The sequence below is a fragment of the Euprymna scolopes genome, chromosome 45 (assembly GCF_053919585.1).
Source record: "Euprymna scolopes isolate OS-2025 chromosome 45, ASM5391958v1, whole genome shotgun sequence".
Taxonomy (NCBI): Eukaryota; Metazoa; Mollusca; class Cephalopoda; order Sepiida; family Sepiolidae; genus Euprymna; species Euprymna scolopes.
In genome coordinates, this window is record NC_136526.1 from 13481546 (window position 1) to 13497856 (window position 16311).

At 32.1% G+C, this 16311-nt stretch overlaps 1 protein-coding gene across 50 annotated transcripts in view; it reads right to left on the minus strand.

Annotated features, from left to right (window-relative positions):
* Positions 1 to 10157: 10157 nt before the first annotated feature.
* The window catches only part of LOC145269265 (kinesin-like protein unc-104), a 649720-nt gene continuing 643566 nt past the window's right edge, over positions 10158 to 16311 (minus strand). For all 50 annotated transcript variants that reach the window (XM_080124920.1, XM_080124904.1, XM_080124897.1 and 47 more), the window contains one exon: positions 10158 to 10665. In XM_080124920.1, coding sequence (XP_079981046.1) covers positions 10626 to 10665 — 40 coding nt within the window. In that variant the 3' untranslated portion in view covers positions 10158 to 10625. The remainder of the gene's footprint in view (positions 10666 to 16311) is intronic.

Sequence of the window (16311 nt, forward strand, 5' to 3'; positions counted from 1 at the left end):
TATTGTCCAATAATAAATGTTTCCTGTTATTATATATTTAACTGCCATATTACATGTGTGTATTTCAGTGGATAAGCACCCACAATTCATACTTGGGTACAAGCGTAGACGGATAGATAGAGATATCTAGAGAAAAAATATGACTCATTAAAAAAAAAAACAACAAAAAAAAAAACTCATAATTGTAGAGTCGGGTTAGGGTTGCTTTTTTTTTTTCTTTTTTTTTTTTCTCCAAATAATTTCTCATCTGCCCAATTTCTCTAACTGTAAATTGAAAAACTGTTTTTTTTTGTTTGTTTTTTTTCCTCATTTTATTTTATTATAATTTAATCTATTTATTTTGCGGGGGAGGGGAAAATCTTTTATTTACAGGAATAATTTTAATCAATTATTATCTTTTTTTTTTTTTTTTTTTTTTTTTACCAATATCGTAGCACAGAACAAAAAGAATATTGCACGCTAATTAGTCAAACAAGATTTCGAGGAAAGAAAACGACTCCGAGGAAAAAAAAATACAAGTGAATTATCATTACAATCATAATGAACTTATTGAACATGGTCCCCAGTTGATGGCAGCATTATTTGTAATTTTTTGTTGATTTCTTTTTTAAATAATTTTCTTTTTTTTCTATCACAAAACAGGCCCATTTAGTAAGTCGTGTTGTTGTTTTTTGTTTTTCAAAAGAGAACTGGTTTTGGAATTTGCAGATGACTAATATCCCTAATAGGAAAAAAAAAAGGATGGTATGGGGGTCATTTTTTAAGGAGATGGGGAACCGTGAGATTGAAGCAATATATATATATATATATATATATATATATATATATATATATATATATTTGATGCAGACAAATTTACAAAGTTGCGATGCTGAACATGCTAATGTTTCGAACAGATGGTTGGTTAAAACCCCCAGTTATTGTCAGGCGACTTGGAAAAAAAAAAGAAAAAAAAAGTGTCTTCCACAAAAAAAAAAAAAAAAAAAAAAAAAAGTCCTTAAAATCTTTCTTCTGTTGAAGACAAACTTTTTTTTTTGAAGTCGCCTGACGAGGACTTATGGTTTTACTCAACCATCTGTCTGAAACATTAGCATATCCAGTGTCGTGACCATGTAAATTTGTCTATATCAATGAAAACTATCTTGCTCTTCTTTTATTGAGCACTTTTAGTAACCTCGTTAAATTCACGAGTTTTCTCTCTTGAATATCTATAACTTTCTGTATATATATATATATATACATATATATATATATATATATATATATATATATATATATATATATATGTATCGTATATTTCGTCAGATACGACGAGGTACAAAACTGGAGCAAATTTTTATCAATTTATCACACATACACATATATGTGTGACTTTTATATCAGTTGTATAGGACAACCCCCAATTTTTAAAGATGATTTGTTTTAACTTTAAGGGTCGTTTTATATGCCGAAATATACCGTAATTAAACAAGTCCAAATATGTTGATGAAATGAACTTAAAATCAATTTTTTTCAAAAGTGCTCAATGCAAGGCAGAACTTCATGAATATATATTATATAAACATTTAAAATAGCTTACATAAATGCATTTACGTTTCAATACTATTTGTACTTCGTCAGGACCAAAGCTGTTGACCAGACTCTTTAAACTAACTTTGGCCTTGATGAGGTACAATGAGTACTGAAATATAATTACATTTATGTAGTCTATATATCTTTTCCAGAAAGTAATGACATTTTTTTTTTTTACAATTATCTTCCATTATTGGCAGTCTGCAACAAATAAAGAATTTGACACTATTGCAAATAGAATCCTCCATGACACATTTTCACATATAGAAACAGACGTTTATTTAAAATTTAAGCTTTTATAATTAATCAATCAATCAATCAATCAATCATCCTTCACAACAGAATTGGCGAAAAGGACTTTCGTCTAATATCTTTTTTTTTTTTTTTTTTTTTTTCTGCGTTTTGACTCCAGGCTAGGGATAGTTGCTTTTTAAACTAAGGTTAGGAGACATCTATCAAACCTTCACACGCACAGGTTTGGCAAAAAGACGAGTGTCTTTATTTAATAACTATCACTTGTTTTTTTTTTGTTTTTTTTTCTTTAACATTTTCAAATTAAAGCATTTAAAAAGAAAATAAATGAATAAAAATTAAAAAACGTCATCACTTTTTGGACAGCTTAACGAATATAATGACTGTGAAATAGGTTTTATATAATTCCTACGTTTTCGTTTTTAAATTCATACCTTGAAAAAAAAAAAAAGAAAAAAAAAAGAAAAAAAAAAGAAAAAAAAAAGAAAAAAAAAGAAAAAAAAAAAGAAAAAAAAAGAAAAAAAAAAGAAAAAAAAAGAAAAAAAAAAGAAAAAAAAGAAAAAAAAGAAAAAAAAAGAAAAAAAAGACAATAAATAAATAAAAATTGCATTTCATTCTGCTTACTATCTTCTCCAACACTCACCTCGACACGTATTCCATCGCTTCCATCTCCTACATATACCATGTCTGTAGGACGTTTTCTCCACGTTAAGGTCAGCATTACATAAATAAAAAGGTATACATTTTAACAAAAACGTTGGTGCTTGTCCAGATTGCCACTTATGGCGGCAATTAAAAGTAAAGAAATACAGAAAACTCTGTATGATGTACGTACTTGTTACAGGACGAAGATGTCATATTCCAAAAATCACATAAATTGATCAAGTATTTTTTTTTTTATTCAAGAAAATCAAATTTTACTCCGTGCCCATAATGGGGGGTGGGAGAATATCGGCGATAGGAAAATCAAGGGCAGACAGCCGACTTTCATTTCAATTTTTTTTTTTTTTTTTTGGATAATGTCAGAAAGACAATGGAAACGTATGATTTAAAACCAACCTTTCTTAACATAACGTGTATTTTTACTATCTTGCGCTTTTTTTTTTTTTTTTTCAGAAAATAAAATTTTCAAATAATGAAAACTGTATCTTAGAAGGGTCATTTTAAATTTTAAGTTAAAAATAAAATTTTGAAGAATATTATAATGGCTTCAGCCTTAACTTATCGGTAAAAAAACAGCAAATTGTTTCTTTGTTCGAAAAAAAAAAAATAAATAAAAAACTACTTGATCAATTTTATGATTTTTGGAATGTGCCGCCATCTTCTTCCCATGTACAACATTAAAGTTTTCCTTCATTTTTGTTTATCGCCATAAGTGCCAATCTGAATATGCACCAAAACATTTATACAATGTCGCCCAAAAATGTTTTCACAGGCATTATTTCTATATAGACATAACTGCATCTTCTCACTTAAATGGGTTTGATTAAAAAAAATGGCAGCCTCTGCCTACTGATATTTTTTCATTCAATTTTTCGTTCAACTGGATCGGAATTGGTAGTAAATAATTTTTGTTCTTATACTACATAATTTTAACTCTAATAATCAAAAATACCAGAAAAATTGAATGAAATGATCAACAGAAGCCAATTTTGTTACAATCATTTTTTTTTTTTTAAATAAAAGAAAAAAAGTTTGCTCCACGCTCCTAGTAAAAAGAAGAAAAAAAAAATGAAGATAAAGCCAGCATAACTTGTTCAGTAAAAAAAAAGAATATATATATATATGAAAGACAAAGAAAAATGAAAAAAAAAATCATATACAGAAAAAGAAACAAAAGAATGACAACCATTACAAAAAAAAATAATAACTCCTCCCCGTTCTCTGTCCACCTAACACCCAAAATGAAAAGGGGGGAAAAAATCTATCAAGCACTCTGACCCATTCCCCAATCCTTTTGTTTATATATTTCCACAGTCAAATAGCTTTGTAGCTCCCAAGAGCCATGACAGCTAACAAACCGTAAGTTCAGGAGTTTTGCCCTCATTTGGGCTCATCAGTTAGACATATCCGAACGCGGGAGGTGAAACCCGAGTACTCTGCCATATGAGACAAAGTGGGTTCATTCCATAGTCAGATTTCGCCGCGGTTTGCTTGATCTGTGTTAGTCAATAAACTTTCTTCAGTGTGGATGGATATATATATATATATATATATATATATATATATATATATATATACGTCTCATCATCATTCTTTTTATAACAGTCATCTTGAACGCGTTTCCTCTCTGTAAGTGGAAAGAATTTTTTTTTTCTCCACTATCCCGGATTCTACTGGAACAATATGTCTTAAAACATCTTAACCCCTGGGAGTTTAATACTCTACTGAAACTCTATTGATCTTGTTTGTCTGTGTGTCCCTGTGAATAATAAATAATGTCGCAAAACAATGACATCATCCATCAAATCGGACGTTTTATCTTAACGAGCCACTTAGATTTGTATCACTTGCTACAATTATATAGAGAGAGAGCATGCTAAATATCAGGGATAGAGAATATGTATATCTAAGTCTGACGAGGGTTTCTCTTTTATATATATATAATTTTTTTGTTGCTAACTCTGAAGAAAAAAGATAAATTTTTAAAACTCCATGGAATAAGGAAATAATTCACTATTTACAGTCCTTGTTTTTGAACAATAATGTTTGTAAATGCTGATTAGCATACTTTAATTCACCTTTATATATATATATATATATATATATATATATATATATATATAACTACTTCATTTACTCACATAAAATTAATATACGAAAATATAAATTTATGCGTAAACTTTAAGTATTTACTTCAAAAGTGCTCAATACGTAGGTAGAGCTAGTTAGTAATATATAAAATTTATATGGCGATTAAGCTACACTGAATATTCGGCGTTTCATCCACTCTAGGATTCTTCAGGCTTATGCATAAGCCTGAAGAATCCTAGAGTGGATGAAATGTGGAATATTCAGTGTAGCTTAATCGCCATATATATTTTATAAATTACTATATATATATATATTTTGAGAGGTGAAGTTTTTCAACGAGACTGGACACAATAGTGATAGTCAAAAACCCTGCCAACCTGAACCCTGGAAATTCCCAAAAGAAATCAAATTATAAACGGACAATGGTATGCAAGCAGGATAAACCATCCATGCCAAAAACCAAGCACAGAAATCTAAAGGATTGCAGTTGGTTTCCTCAAAAAAATGGCTGGTCGACATTAAAAACATTGGATTATGCGAATAAAGTCGACTCTTCATCATCGCACTTGTGCCCCCCCCCGACACGACAAACCCGCTTAGTAACAAAATCACACCCCTTCACTGTTGAGGTCACTAGATGTCAGAAGGTTTTCTACTCTAATAGCTATGCAGAAGTTTGAATGCAACGTAAACCAATATCTTAATCTTTCTTTAGGCATGGCCCCAGTTAGTAGCCCCTTAAGCTTTCTGCTCAAATAGCTTCTTCCCTAGAACGGCTAGACTTTGGAATTCCCTTCCTGCTACCTGCTTACTAAACTGTACTGATATGCAGAAGTTCAAATGCAACGTAAACCAATATCTTAATCTTTCTTAGGCATGGTCCCAATTAGTGACCCCTTTATGTACAAGTGGCGATGTGCCTTGTTTGGGGTGAACATGTGAGTAAAATAAATAAATAAATAAATAAATAAGACAAAAAGATAGACAAGTATTTTGTTCGCATTAATAGGTGTCATATCGACAGACACATTTAAATACGTAACACTAGTTTAGTAGTATACTAATAAAACAGGAGTAAAAAAAAAAAAAAAAAAGGCTTGAATCTAGTCAGATACAATAAGAGCTCTTAGCACTCATTTTTACACTTACTAAAGTCCAGCTGGGTACCATTAGAGGTACTTATTTTTCACAGACATCAAAATAAAGTGCATGCCAAAGTCCAGACACCGGGGTCACAGAAAGATGGAAGGATTTTGTCCATTTCTGATGATACTGACGTGAAAGTAAGTATCGAGGTACCGCGGACATTCAAGCATAAAAATTTTTTTTACAGAAATTGCTTGAGGGTTAGATGTCGGTTGGTACTTAAATTAGAGCCATCTTTGTTTTAATCGCAGGCGACAACTACAGGCAAGGCTAGAGCGTGTCTCTCACAGACAGGTCAGTTCCAAGTAAGTCTGATATTTTACCAAAAACATCCAAGAAGTACCAAAACCATGCAACTTTATCACAGCACTCAATTATCACATTTTTAAGAAACTGACCTGCGCCTACGGACAGTTGCGAGTCATCCTGGAGGGATAAGTGTTCGGGTTAGGGGACCCCTTAATTTTATGACAAGACGAGAGAGGTCAAATTATAATAATATTTATAATAAAGATTTGTTTATAATTATATGCATATAGAATTTGAACGCAAAAAATGTTAATAATATTCAAACCAGGGTTTATGTTAACATTCCAAAGACATTTTTTTTTTTTTTTTTTTTTTACATAACGTGATATTTGCCTTGTTTTCTTGATTTTAATTAAAATAAGTTTTTACGTTGGATTCTAGATTTGAACTGTTCATTTAAAAAATTTTTTTTTAGTATAACATTTTCTATCCAAAGAGATTACTACCATTTCTATTATATGACACAAAATATTTGTTATGGGGGGGGGGCGGAAATTCGTCTGCTATGCTACACAAAGACATTTTGTACATAATGTGGAATCCCCGTCTCATTTTCATAAATTGAAACAAAATTTTACATTTGAATTCCAGACTTGAAATGCTTTGATGAACCCCATTTTTTCTGTTTGTTTTTTTTTTTTTTTATATAACTAAAAATTCTATATAAAACAATCTACCTGTATAATTTTTTTTTTCTGTACAGTTTTTCTGAAAACAATTATGAATCTACTGTGTTGTAAAAATTATTATAATATATAATAATAAAAAATGTTCAAATGAATAAATGCAATATATATATATATATATATATTGGTTAGAAAATGTGTGTGTATATTATGTATGGGTTAAAAAATGTACGTGGCTAAGTTTGATTCCTTGAATTAAATTTTTTTTAACATTCACAGCAAACACGAGATAAAGTTGAACGCAACCCTCTTAAACATTCTTTTCTAGTTTTCTCAGTTAAATAAATACCTACTTTTATATATATATATATATATATATATATATATATTGAATAGAAAAGGTATGTGGCTAGGTTTAATTTCTTGAGTTAAATCATTGTTTGTTTTAGCATTTTAACATTTAATAAAACATAATATTATATATATCTTTTTTAAAAATAGGCTTAGGTGTATATCATAAAAAGGTGAACAAATCACTCCCCCAATTTAAAAAAAAATCTTGTGTGTTTATGCGTTTGTGGCATAAAACATTTTTTCTTTTAAATTAAATTTCTTTCTACAGTTGTGTTAAAGTATGACCCAAATAATTGATTTTATTTTCTTTTTCGTTTGTATTAATGACCCCCCCCCCCTCTGCCAACAATCCAAATTTATGAATCAGAAGATGGATCTTGTCATAAAATTTGTTAAGAATGTAGAATCAGATAAGAATCGTGGTTAAAACTAAATTTAAAGAAAATTAAAAATTTACAATTATATCCGTTTGTAAGTTGGATATTTCAAGATGGCGCGTTAATGATAGCCGAAGCCCTGGTTTGTATCGTTTCTTTTACCCTAACATGGTTAATATATGCACTATTTGTCATACGCTTGGGTTTTTGGAATAGGTTAAGTAAAGGAACATAGGAAGTGAACCCTGGGTTTACTTCCGTCAGCTTCGTAACTCTCACTTTTGTCCTTTAGTTCTCACATTCCATGAACAATATTTCTGACAAAGGGAGAAAAATTGCTGTTTTCTGAGTCAAAATCTTTCACACCTAAACACTTATTGTTGGCAAGTTTTCAACCATTTTTTTTTTTTTTTTTTTAGTTTCCTAGATCAAGTGGCTTCATGCATTGTCAGGAGCAACTTCCATCCATAAAAAAAAAGTATTGGAGAGGAATGACCTAAGGGTGGCAGCTGAACGCTCTAACATAATGTAATCTCCGTTTATTGCTACCATCTCTGCTATATAACCAAATTTGTTACGAGGGGGGGGGGGAGGGACTAAAGTTTGTCCACTATGCAACACAAGGACATTTTGTATATAATATGATATTCGTTTCATATTTTTTTTTTAATTTCAGAATAAGGTGGGAGCTGAACGACTATAAGATTACTCTTTCCTCCACTACTTCCGCCTCCCATAAACGCATTAAAAGAACTAATTTTTTTTTTTTTTGCTCAGAAAATAATAGTCACTCCCTGATAGAACTTAAAGACAAGGAGTAAAAGGAGGGGGGGGTCCACCAGACTTTGGTCACAGTTAAAACAAAGAAAATATATATATATTTAAAAAAAAATAAAATAAAAAAAACATAGACCTATGTTTATCTATGTTTCCGGGGAAAGGTATCTATATCTGGCACCAGGAAAACTAAAATCATTACTTTTATTTACAAGCTACTCGGTTTCGGTTGGATTTTCATTTCTCATATAGGCAGAATTATGCTTAGCTATACACCCAAAAATACACTTAATACACAAAAGCATAAAACAAGGTACTGCTCGCTTTTTTTGTTTTTGTAAGGATATTTTTCTTTCTGGTATATATTTTTTTTAATTTTGAAATTTAGTTGCTCTGGATTTTTTTTAAAACTTAGTTTTATATTGATCAAGGGAGGTAATCACTTTTTTCCCTATCCCCCAGGATTTTTGATAATTTTAATATCGACCATATTTGACCAGAAAGAAAGAAAGGAAAAAAAAACAACAAAAAACAAACAAACAAACAAAAAAAACCGTCGTCCATTGTTTGATATTGTTTGAAAGAAGAAAAGAATAATTATGTAAGTTTTACTTACGTACAGACAATCAAGAATGGGTGGGATGGGGGAAAGAACATTTTTTCCTCAATAAATAATCCTAGATGATTATACTTTGTTATAGCAAAGTCTACTTAGTAAATTAGAGACTGACACACACAAAACAAGCAGTTTGGACATTTATATATATATATATATATATATATATATATATATATATATATATATATATATATATATATATAAATGTGTATTTCTATTTTTTTTTTTTAGATATCTTTACATATACACTTTGTTTTTTTGGTTTTTGTTTTGTGAAGATCGTGTTAGAATTTTTGAAAAGTTGCTTGTAATCTTTTTTCATGATCATTACTTGTGATGTTGTGCTCTTAGTATTAAAAGGAGAAAAGACTCATAAAAAAAAAAAAAAAAAAAAGTCCCCTTTAAACTTTGGGCCAGTCGGCCATTTTTATAATTTGAACTAAAAACTATAGATCATCTTAAAAAAAAAAAAATAAATAAATAAATACACAAAAATGAAGAAAAAAAAAACCCAGTCCAAATAACTATTATCACAGCTAAAACAATTACCATTTAAAATTTGTGGTTGCCAGCCTTTTTGGAAAAAAAAAAAAAAAAAAAAAAGAGAGAGAGAGAGAGAGAGAAAGAAAGAGTGATAGAAAGAAAGAGGGGGAGTTTAAAATGGAAAGAAAGGCAGAATAAGGGCAAAAAGAGGTAAAAGGAGGAGGAAAGCAATAAATTAACAGCAAAATGATAACAGAATACATATGTATGTATATGTATACATGCATAATTGCTTATATATATATATATATATATATATATATATATATATATGCACACACATACTCACAAATATGTATAGGATTACATATGTACATACAAACATCTCTACATGCAATACACCTCTGATATATATACCGATACATATTTATGTGTGTATGCATACAATACTATATAAGAGTTAAAAAGAAAAAAAAGAACAAAAAAACTTAGTCCAATCTCATTATAATTCCAACCCAATTGGGCCTTTTCAAATGAGAGAGCCAGTCAAGGTTTATCATTTCATTATATATATATATATATATATAATGTACACATACACATGCATTGGCAAATATACACACACAACTATTTAGCTATATATACATATACTGAATATGTGAGACAGTATGCTGGCCAGAGATCTGAGCGTCTAGATATGTAGGGTGTGCCTGCGTCTATGTGGCCCCTCAACAAACAGGAATGACCGACCGTGGCACCTCACCTAGCAGAAGGTGAGAGTCAAGGTGTTGGGGGAGGTCACTATAAGGGGATTATCATATAGACAGACTCAAAGATGAAATGGATAGAGACAAAACAACAAAAGAGAAGGGGAACGCGGTTCAAACATGTTTAAAAGCGTTTTTTGTCTTTTTTTTTTTTTTTTAAACAGAGAAAGCAGTTTGAATTTTAAATTAAACCGATTCCCTTTTGGTTGTTCTAATCGAGTATTATAACATAAATATGATTATTAATCGTTATTACACTTTTCTTTTTTTCCTGGGAGAAAGGGGTAGGGATGTTTAGAGTTCAAAAGTTGATTTTTTTTTTTTTTTTCATTTCTCTTTTGGTTTATAACTTGATGTTTCCTGTTTGTTAGTTTTTGTTTTGTTTGTTTTTTGTTTGTTTTGCGTTTTGGAAATAATGTCCGTTTATTCAGTTCTAGAGTTGGCCACAGGGATGCTTTAGTCCACTGCAAGACAAGTTCGTTTTTGTTTGTTTTCCTTGGCTCATCACAGCAGCAGCAGGTGTCATTTTTTTTTTTTTTCTGGTGGGAGTGTGGCTGCCAGCTACTGGACATCAGTAACCGCTGATTCATCATATCTTCACGGACTGTTTTCTTCGTGATAGCTTGGACCTGAAAAAAAAAATGCACAAGAAATCAGTAGAACACAAACAACTGAGGTGGGTTAGGGTTAACTGGTAAATATATTAACTAGTAAATGTTAGTACAGATGTGCTGTAATGAAATGAAATGAAACCATGCCCTAACCTTAATGTGGGTTCAACAGTGGCTACTGAGAGTAAAGAAGGCCGATGCACATGACAGCGTGACGTCATTATCAGATTCACTTGTAGGGATATGATCTAGGCTATCAGCAGCAGTTTCGTCTAGTTTTCAGTTTGCTATCTAACATGGTTTATTCTTGCATTGTTACAAATTGCCGGGGAAATTATCCAAAAGGCTCCAAAGTACATATATCTTCTTATCGTAAACTTTCTCAATTTGGATACGTGCCATTAGAAGGGAAACTTTTATTCCAACCAAATATAGTAAAGTAAGTAATGTTATTTGTTAATAATTAAACGTGTATTTAATTAGAACTGTATTCAAGTACTTTCATAACGTTTGATAACATTGTTAATATAAATTAAAGTACTTTCATAACGTTTGATAACATTGTTAATATAAATTAAAGTACTTTCATAACGTTTGATAACATTGTTAATATAAATTAAAGTACTTTCATAACGTTTGATAACATTGTTAATATAAATTAAAGTACTTTCATAACGTTTGATAACATTGTTAATATAAATTAAAGTACTTTCATAACGTTTGATAACATTGTTAATATAAATTAAAGTACTTTCATAACGTTTGATAACATTGTTAATATAAATTAAAGTACTTTCATAACATTTGATAACATTGTTAATATAAATTAAAGTACTTTCATAACGTTTGATAACATTGTTAATATAAATTAAAGTACTTTCATAACGTTTGATAACATTGTTAATATAAATTAAAGTACTTTCATAACGTTTGATAACATTGTTAATATAAATTAAAGTACTTTCATAACGTTTGATAACATTGTTAATTTAAATTAAAGTACTTTCATAACGTTTGATAACATTGTTAATATAAATTAAAGTACTTTCATAACATTTGATAACATTGTTAATATAAATTACAGAAACAATACTATTTATTGCTAATACAGCAAATATTATGTTGATATTTTTAACTGTTTATTTTCTTATAAGGCTAAAAAGTCTATCAGGAAGGTTGAAAATTTAATTTAATTTTGTTTTAGTTTTGAAAATTATAAACAAATAATTTTTACATGAGAATAATTGCCAAAATGTTTTTATAATAATAAATAAAACCTTTCATTGAGTATGTCCAAATATTTAAAAGTTCTATATTTTTTTATCTAAAGTCGGTTTGAAAATTATTCACCTCGTGGCTAGTAATGAAATTAGCCATGACTGAGCGTTATATATCAAGGCCCGGAAGCCACCCAGGGATAAGCGTTATTGCAAGTATATTACGTTAGTGTGGAGATTTGATCAAGTGTTTACTTAAGGGGGCAGCTCATTAGGAATTTGTTAACGTTGGACTTGAACACATTCAAGTTGTAGTCAGGTGGGAAGCAGGCAGACGGAACACAGTTCCACAGGCGTGCAGTTCTAAGAAAGAAGCTTTGTTCATGGAATCTACGTTTTGATTTAGGCACAGATAAAGAGTGGGGGAAATTTTTCACAGTGGATTCGGCTAGACGGGTGTTTTTCGTGAAAGATCGGTGAGGGGGGGGCAGAGATTGGAGTTCAGACGAGCACCTGCCATGGAAATAACAATAAAACAAGGATAGGCTCGCAACGTCTCTTCTGTGGGAGAGAGGTTGCAGGGTAGAGAAAAGGGCATCCCTCACTAAGCCACAAAGTCTATTTTGTACTCTGTCAAGGCAGGATAGGCTGTTTTTAGCAGCTCCTGCCCAGATATGGCAGCAGTATTCCATCCTTGGACTACTTGGCTTTTATATAGATAGAGAATTGCATCAGTAATGAGATATCTTCTGGAGCGGTAGAAGGATCCCACCATCTTTCCAGCGACCTTGGCAACAGACTTGATGTATGTGTTCCATTTCAGATCATGAGTAAAGGTCAAACCCAGAAGCTTGTCAAAACATAGGGATCAGAGCGTTGATGGTGTAAGGATAGGAGTTTGGTTTTAGATGCATTAAAGGTAACTAGCCACATCTTCCCCCACTGAACCACGCGCTCGAGATCAGAGGAGAGAGAATCAGAGAGAACTTTGTCATTTACAGCCTTTGATGTGTTGCTGTAGATGGTCGTGTCATCAGCATAGATGTCAACGAATGATTTAAGTATGTGTTTAGGGAGGTCATTGATGTAGATCAGGAAGAGAGTTGGGCCCAGGATTGACCCCTGAGGGACTATAGCATTAATACTGCAGGCCTCTAATTTTTGTCAATCGATCACTACTCTTATGAGCCTATCGGAGAGAAATGATTTTATGATTGAGAAAACATTTCCAGTTATACCGTAGCTGGAAATCTTGTGAAGTAGACCCTTATGCCATACCTTGTTGAAGGCTTTTGATATGTCAAGAGCAACTGCCCTAGAAAGGAAGCTTTTGTCAAGAGATTCACTAATCCTGTGAGATATAACCGTCAGCACATCTGCGGTAGATCTTGCAGAGCGAAAACCATATTGTGTGTCACTAAGAAGGTTGTTCCTGCTGAGGTGGTTGACTATTTCTCTATTTAATATGGATTCCAGCAACTTACTCATAACACACAGGAGTCTGTACTGAGAGGGAGATGACTTATCACCTGAATTCTTAAATACAGGGCAAACTGATGAGGTCTTCCAGGGAGTTGGAAAGCACTTCTCCTTAAGGCAGCAAGTTCTGGTTGAAGCTTTTTTAACACTATAATTGGGATGCTGTCAGGGCCAGTTGCTTTACTGGAATCAAGGTTCTTGATTAGCTTGGCGACCTCATGCACGGATATTTATATGTTACCTAGCGTGTTCTGTGTTATAGGAGGAAATATGGGGAGTTGATGGCCTTCGTCGCATAGAGTAGAATTAGCTGCAAAGTTCTTTGCAAATAGTTTGGCCTTGTCTGACGCTGACGAGATGACCTCTGGTCCATTGATAATGGTTGGGATAGAACGCACACTTCTGTTCAGGATCCTATTTGTTATTTGCCAAAACTGGTGGGAACCAAGCCGCTGATCAGCTACCTTGGATTTAACAGATTGGGCATATAGCTCTCTTGCATTTTTTATTACTCTTTTACAGTGGTTGCTGGCAGTCCTGAAAGCAGCTTTCGTCTCAGTGCATCTATTACGTTGGTAGCTATGGAAAAAGTGATTTCTGTGTGCGATAGCAGCAGCACATTCTGGGGAGAACCATGGCTGGCTGTTAGGTTTTGGTTGGAATATTTTAGATTGTATGAATTGGTTTATGCCTACAATTAACCATTCAGTCAGATCTGATACTATAGAGGACACTTCCTTTTTAAACATGGAGTGCAGAGGTAAATCAGATATGAATGTATGGAAGCTATCCCAGTCAGCCATAGAGTATTGGTATACAGTACGGTGGAGGGGTACGTCTGGGGACTTATTACATTTTGTTTTTATCTTAACTGATATAACGGAGTGGTCGGAGGATCCTAGAGGAGAATGAACGGAACATGAACATAGCTCAGGGGAAGTTGAGAGAAAAAGGTCTAGGAGGCTTGCATATTGACCGGGTGTATCGGGCACACGGATGGGTTCGCGAACAATCTGAGTGAGGTCATAAGCAATGGCAAGATCATGACAAAACCTCCCCTCATCGTCTGTCTTATTTGAATGGGTCAGCCATTCCACGTTATGGACATTGAAGTCACCACAGATGTGGATGTTAGCCGAGGGATGTGCAGACAGGATGTGGTCTATTTTCTCAGATATGTTCTTAAAGATAGTAACACCGCTGTTGTGATTGTTTCTTTTTAGAATTATAAACAAATAATTTTTACATGAGAAAATTTCTCAAAAATATTTTTTTTAAATTTATTTACTTGCCTCCCCACGAGGGCACAGTTAGACACAAGGTCGGTTTTTAATGTGGGAAAATTTAGCTCCCCAAAAAGGGGCACTCTGGATAGGAACAAAAATAAAATAAAAATTGTCTCAGTCATGAAGGATTTCTCCTCCACTGACCGAGGACAGAACAAATGAAGTGTAGCATCAGAACAGATACTACACTGTGATTATTATTGTAAATGTTTGTTTACTATCTTTTCTTAGATTTTAGCAATAGTTTACATTATGGTATGAATGTTTTGATTAATTATGTTTTTAGGTATGTGAACATCATTTTCGGCCTGAGGATGTAATAAAGTCAAGATTCGATGATAAAACGTTGTGAAATAAACACGCAAGATGAGAACATTAGTTCGAATAATCTCTAAAGTTCCACAAAATAACATTCAACCCATGTGATTTTTTTCTAAATTAAATTAAAAAATATTTCTGCACTAGTAACTTTTGTTTGTTTGTATTTAAATTATTTGTTTGATTTCAATTTTTTGTAATTTATCGTTTGTTTTCATTCTTAAAATTATTTATCGATGATTTTCACTTTTAAAATTATTCATCGTTGGTGTGTAATATGCTTTTTAATTCTTTGTTTCCTAACTTCATAATTCAGTTTTATCAGTATGTAATAAAGTTCAGTTTCAGTATTAATCGAACTGTGTTCCTTTTTCTTTTTAAAAATGTTTTATTGCTCTTTTTCAAATGGCCCTCATATAGTACTGACAATCTGACAAATCTTACCTACATTGTCTGCATGCATTTTTCAGTTAACAGGCCTTCTTACTCTCGGTGGCCGTGGTTTAACCAACTCCCTTCAAAGGAGGCGTTCATAAGAGTATGAAATTCACAAGTGCTCCCCAATCGCATGTATATCCCCATTAAGGGAGATGATGACTCCCTCCAGTTGTTACCCACTTCCTTTTTCACGGATTTCAGACCACAGACGGAAATTCTAGCATATCGTTGCCAATGTACTTCTTTGATTCAAAATTGGGGTGCATTGCATTGTCAGAGATTGGCGTACAGAAAATTCTACGATTCTCACAAAATCGTGATGTAGTGTTACATACAGGTTAACATATCGGGACTAGTGTTGGGATGATTAGTCGGAATCGGAATTGGGAATCGGAACTTTTAGGGGTATTGGAATCAGTATCGGAATCGGAAAAATTAGTACCTACTTTCCGAAGTCAATAAACGATTCTTTTAATTTTTGTTTTATTTAATTTTGTTAAAAGCAGAATCTTCCATTGCTGATAGCGATGATAAATTAATAAATATTTATTAATTTTCAACAAATAGTAGAACTAAAATCCATAGATCGTCACTTACAAGTGTATTCTTTACGTCTGAGAAAATATCTGCACATTTAACACGTGTTTTTACTATAATTGTGAAAAAATAACTACTTCATCGTTAAATATTTAGAATTTATAAAGAATTGGAATCACGAATTGAATCAGAATCGGGAATTTAGTAAGCAATAAGTAATTGTATCGGGGAAAATATTGAAATCGTCCTATCACTAGTCGGGACCTAACACATTGTAGACTCAGTCGCAAAGAAGACAAAGGAAAAGTAAAGAAATTCAACTCGGCTGTTTCAGGTTTAAACAACAGGCGTTTATTTCCACCTCTTTGACGTGATCGTGATTCTTGGTC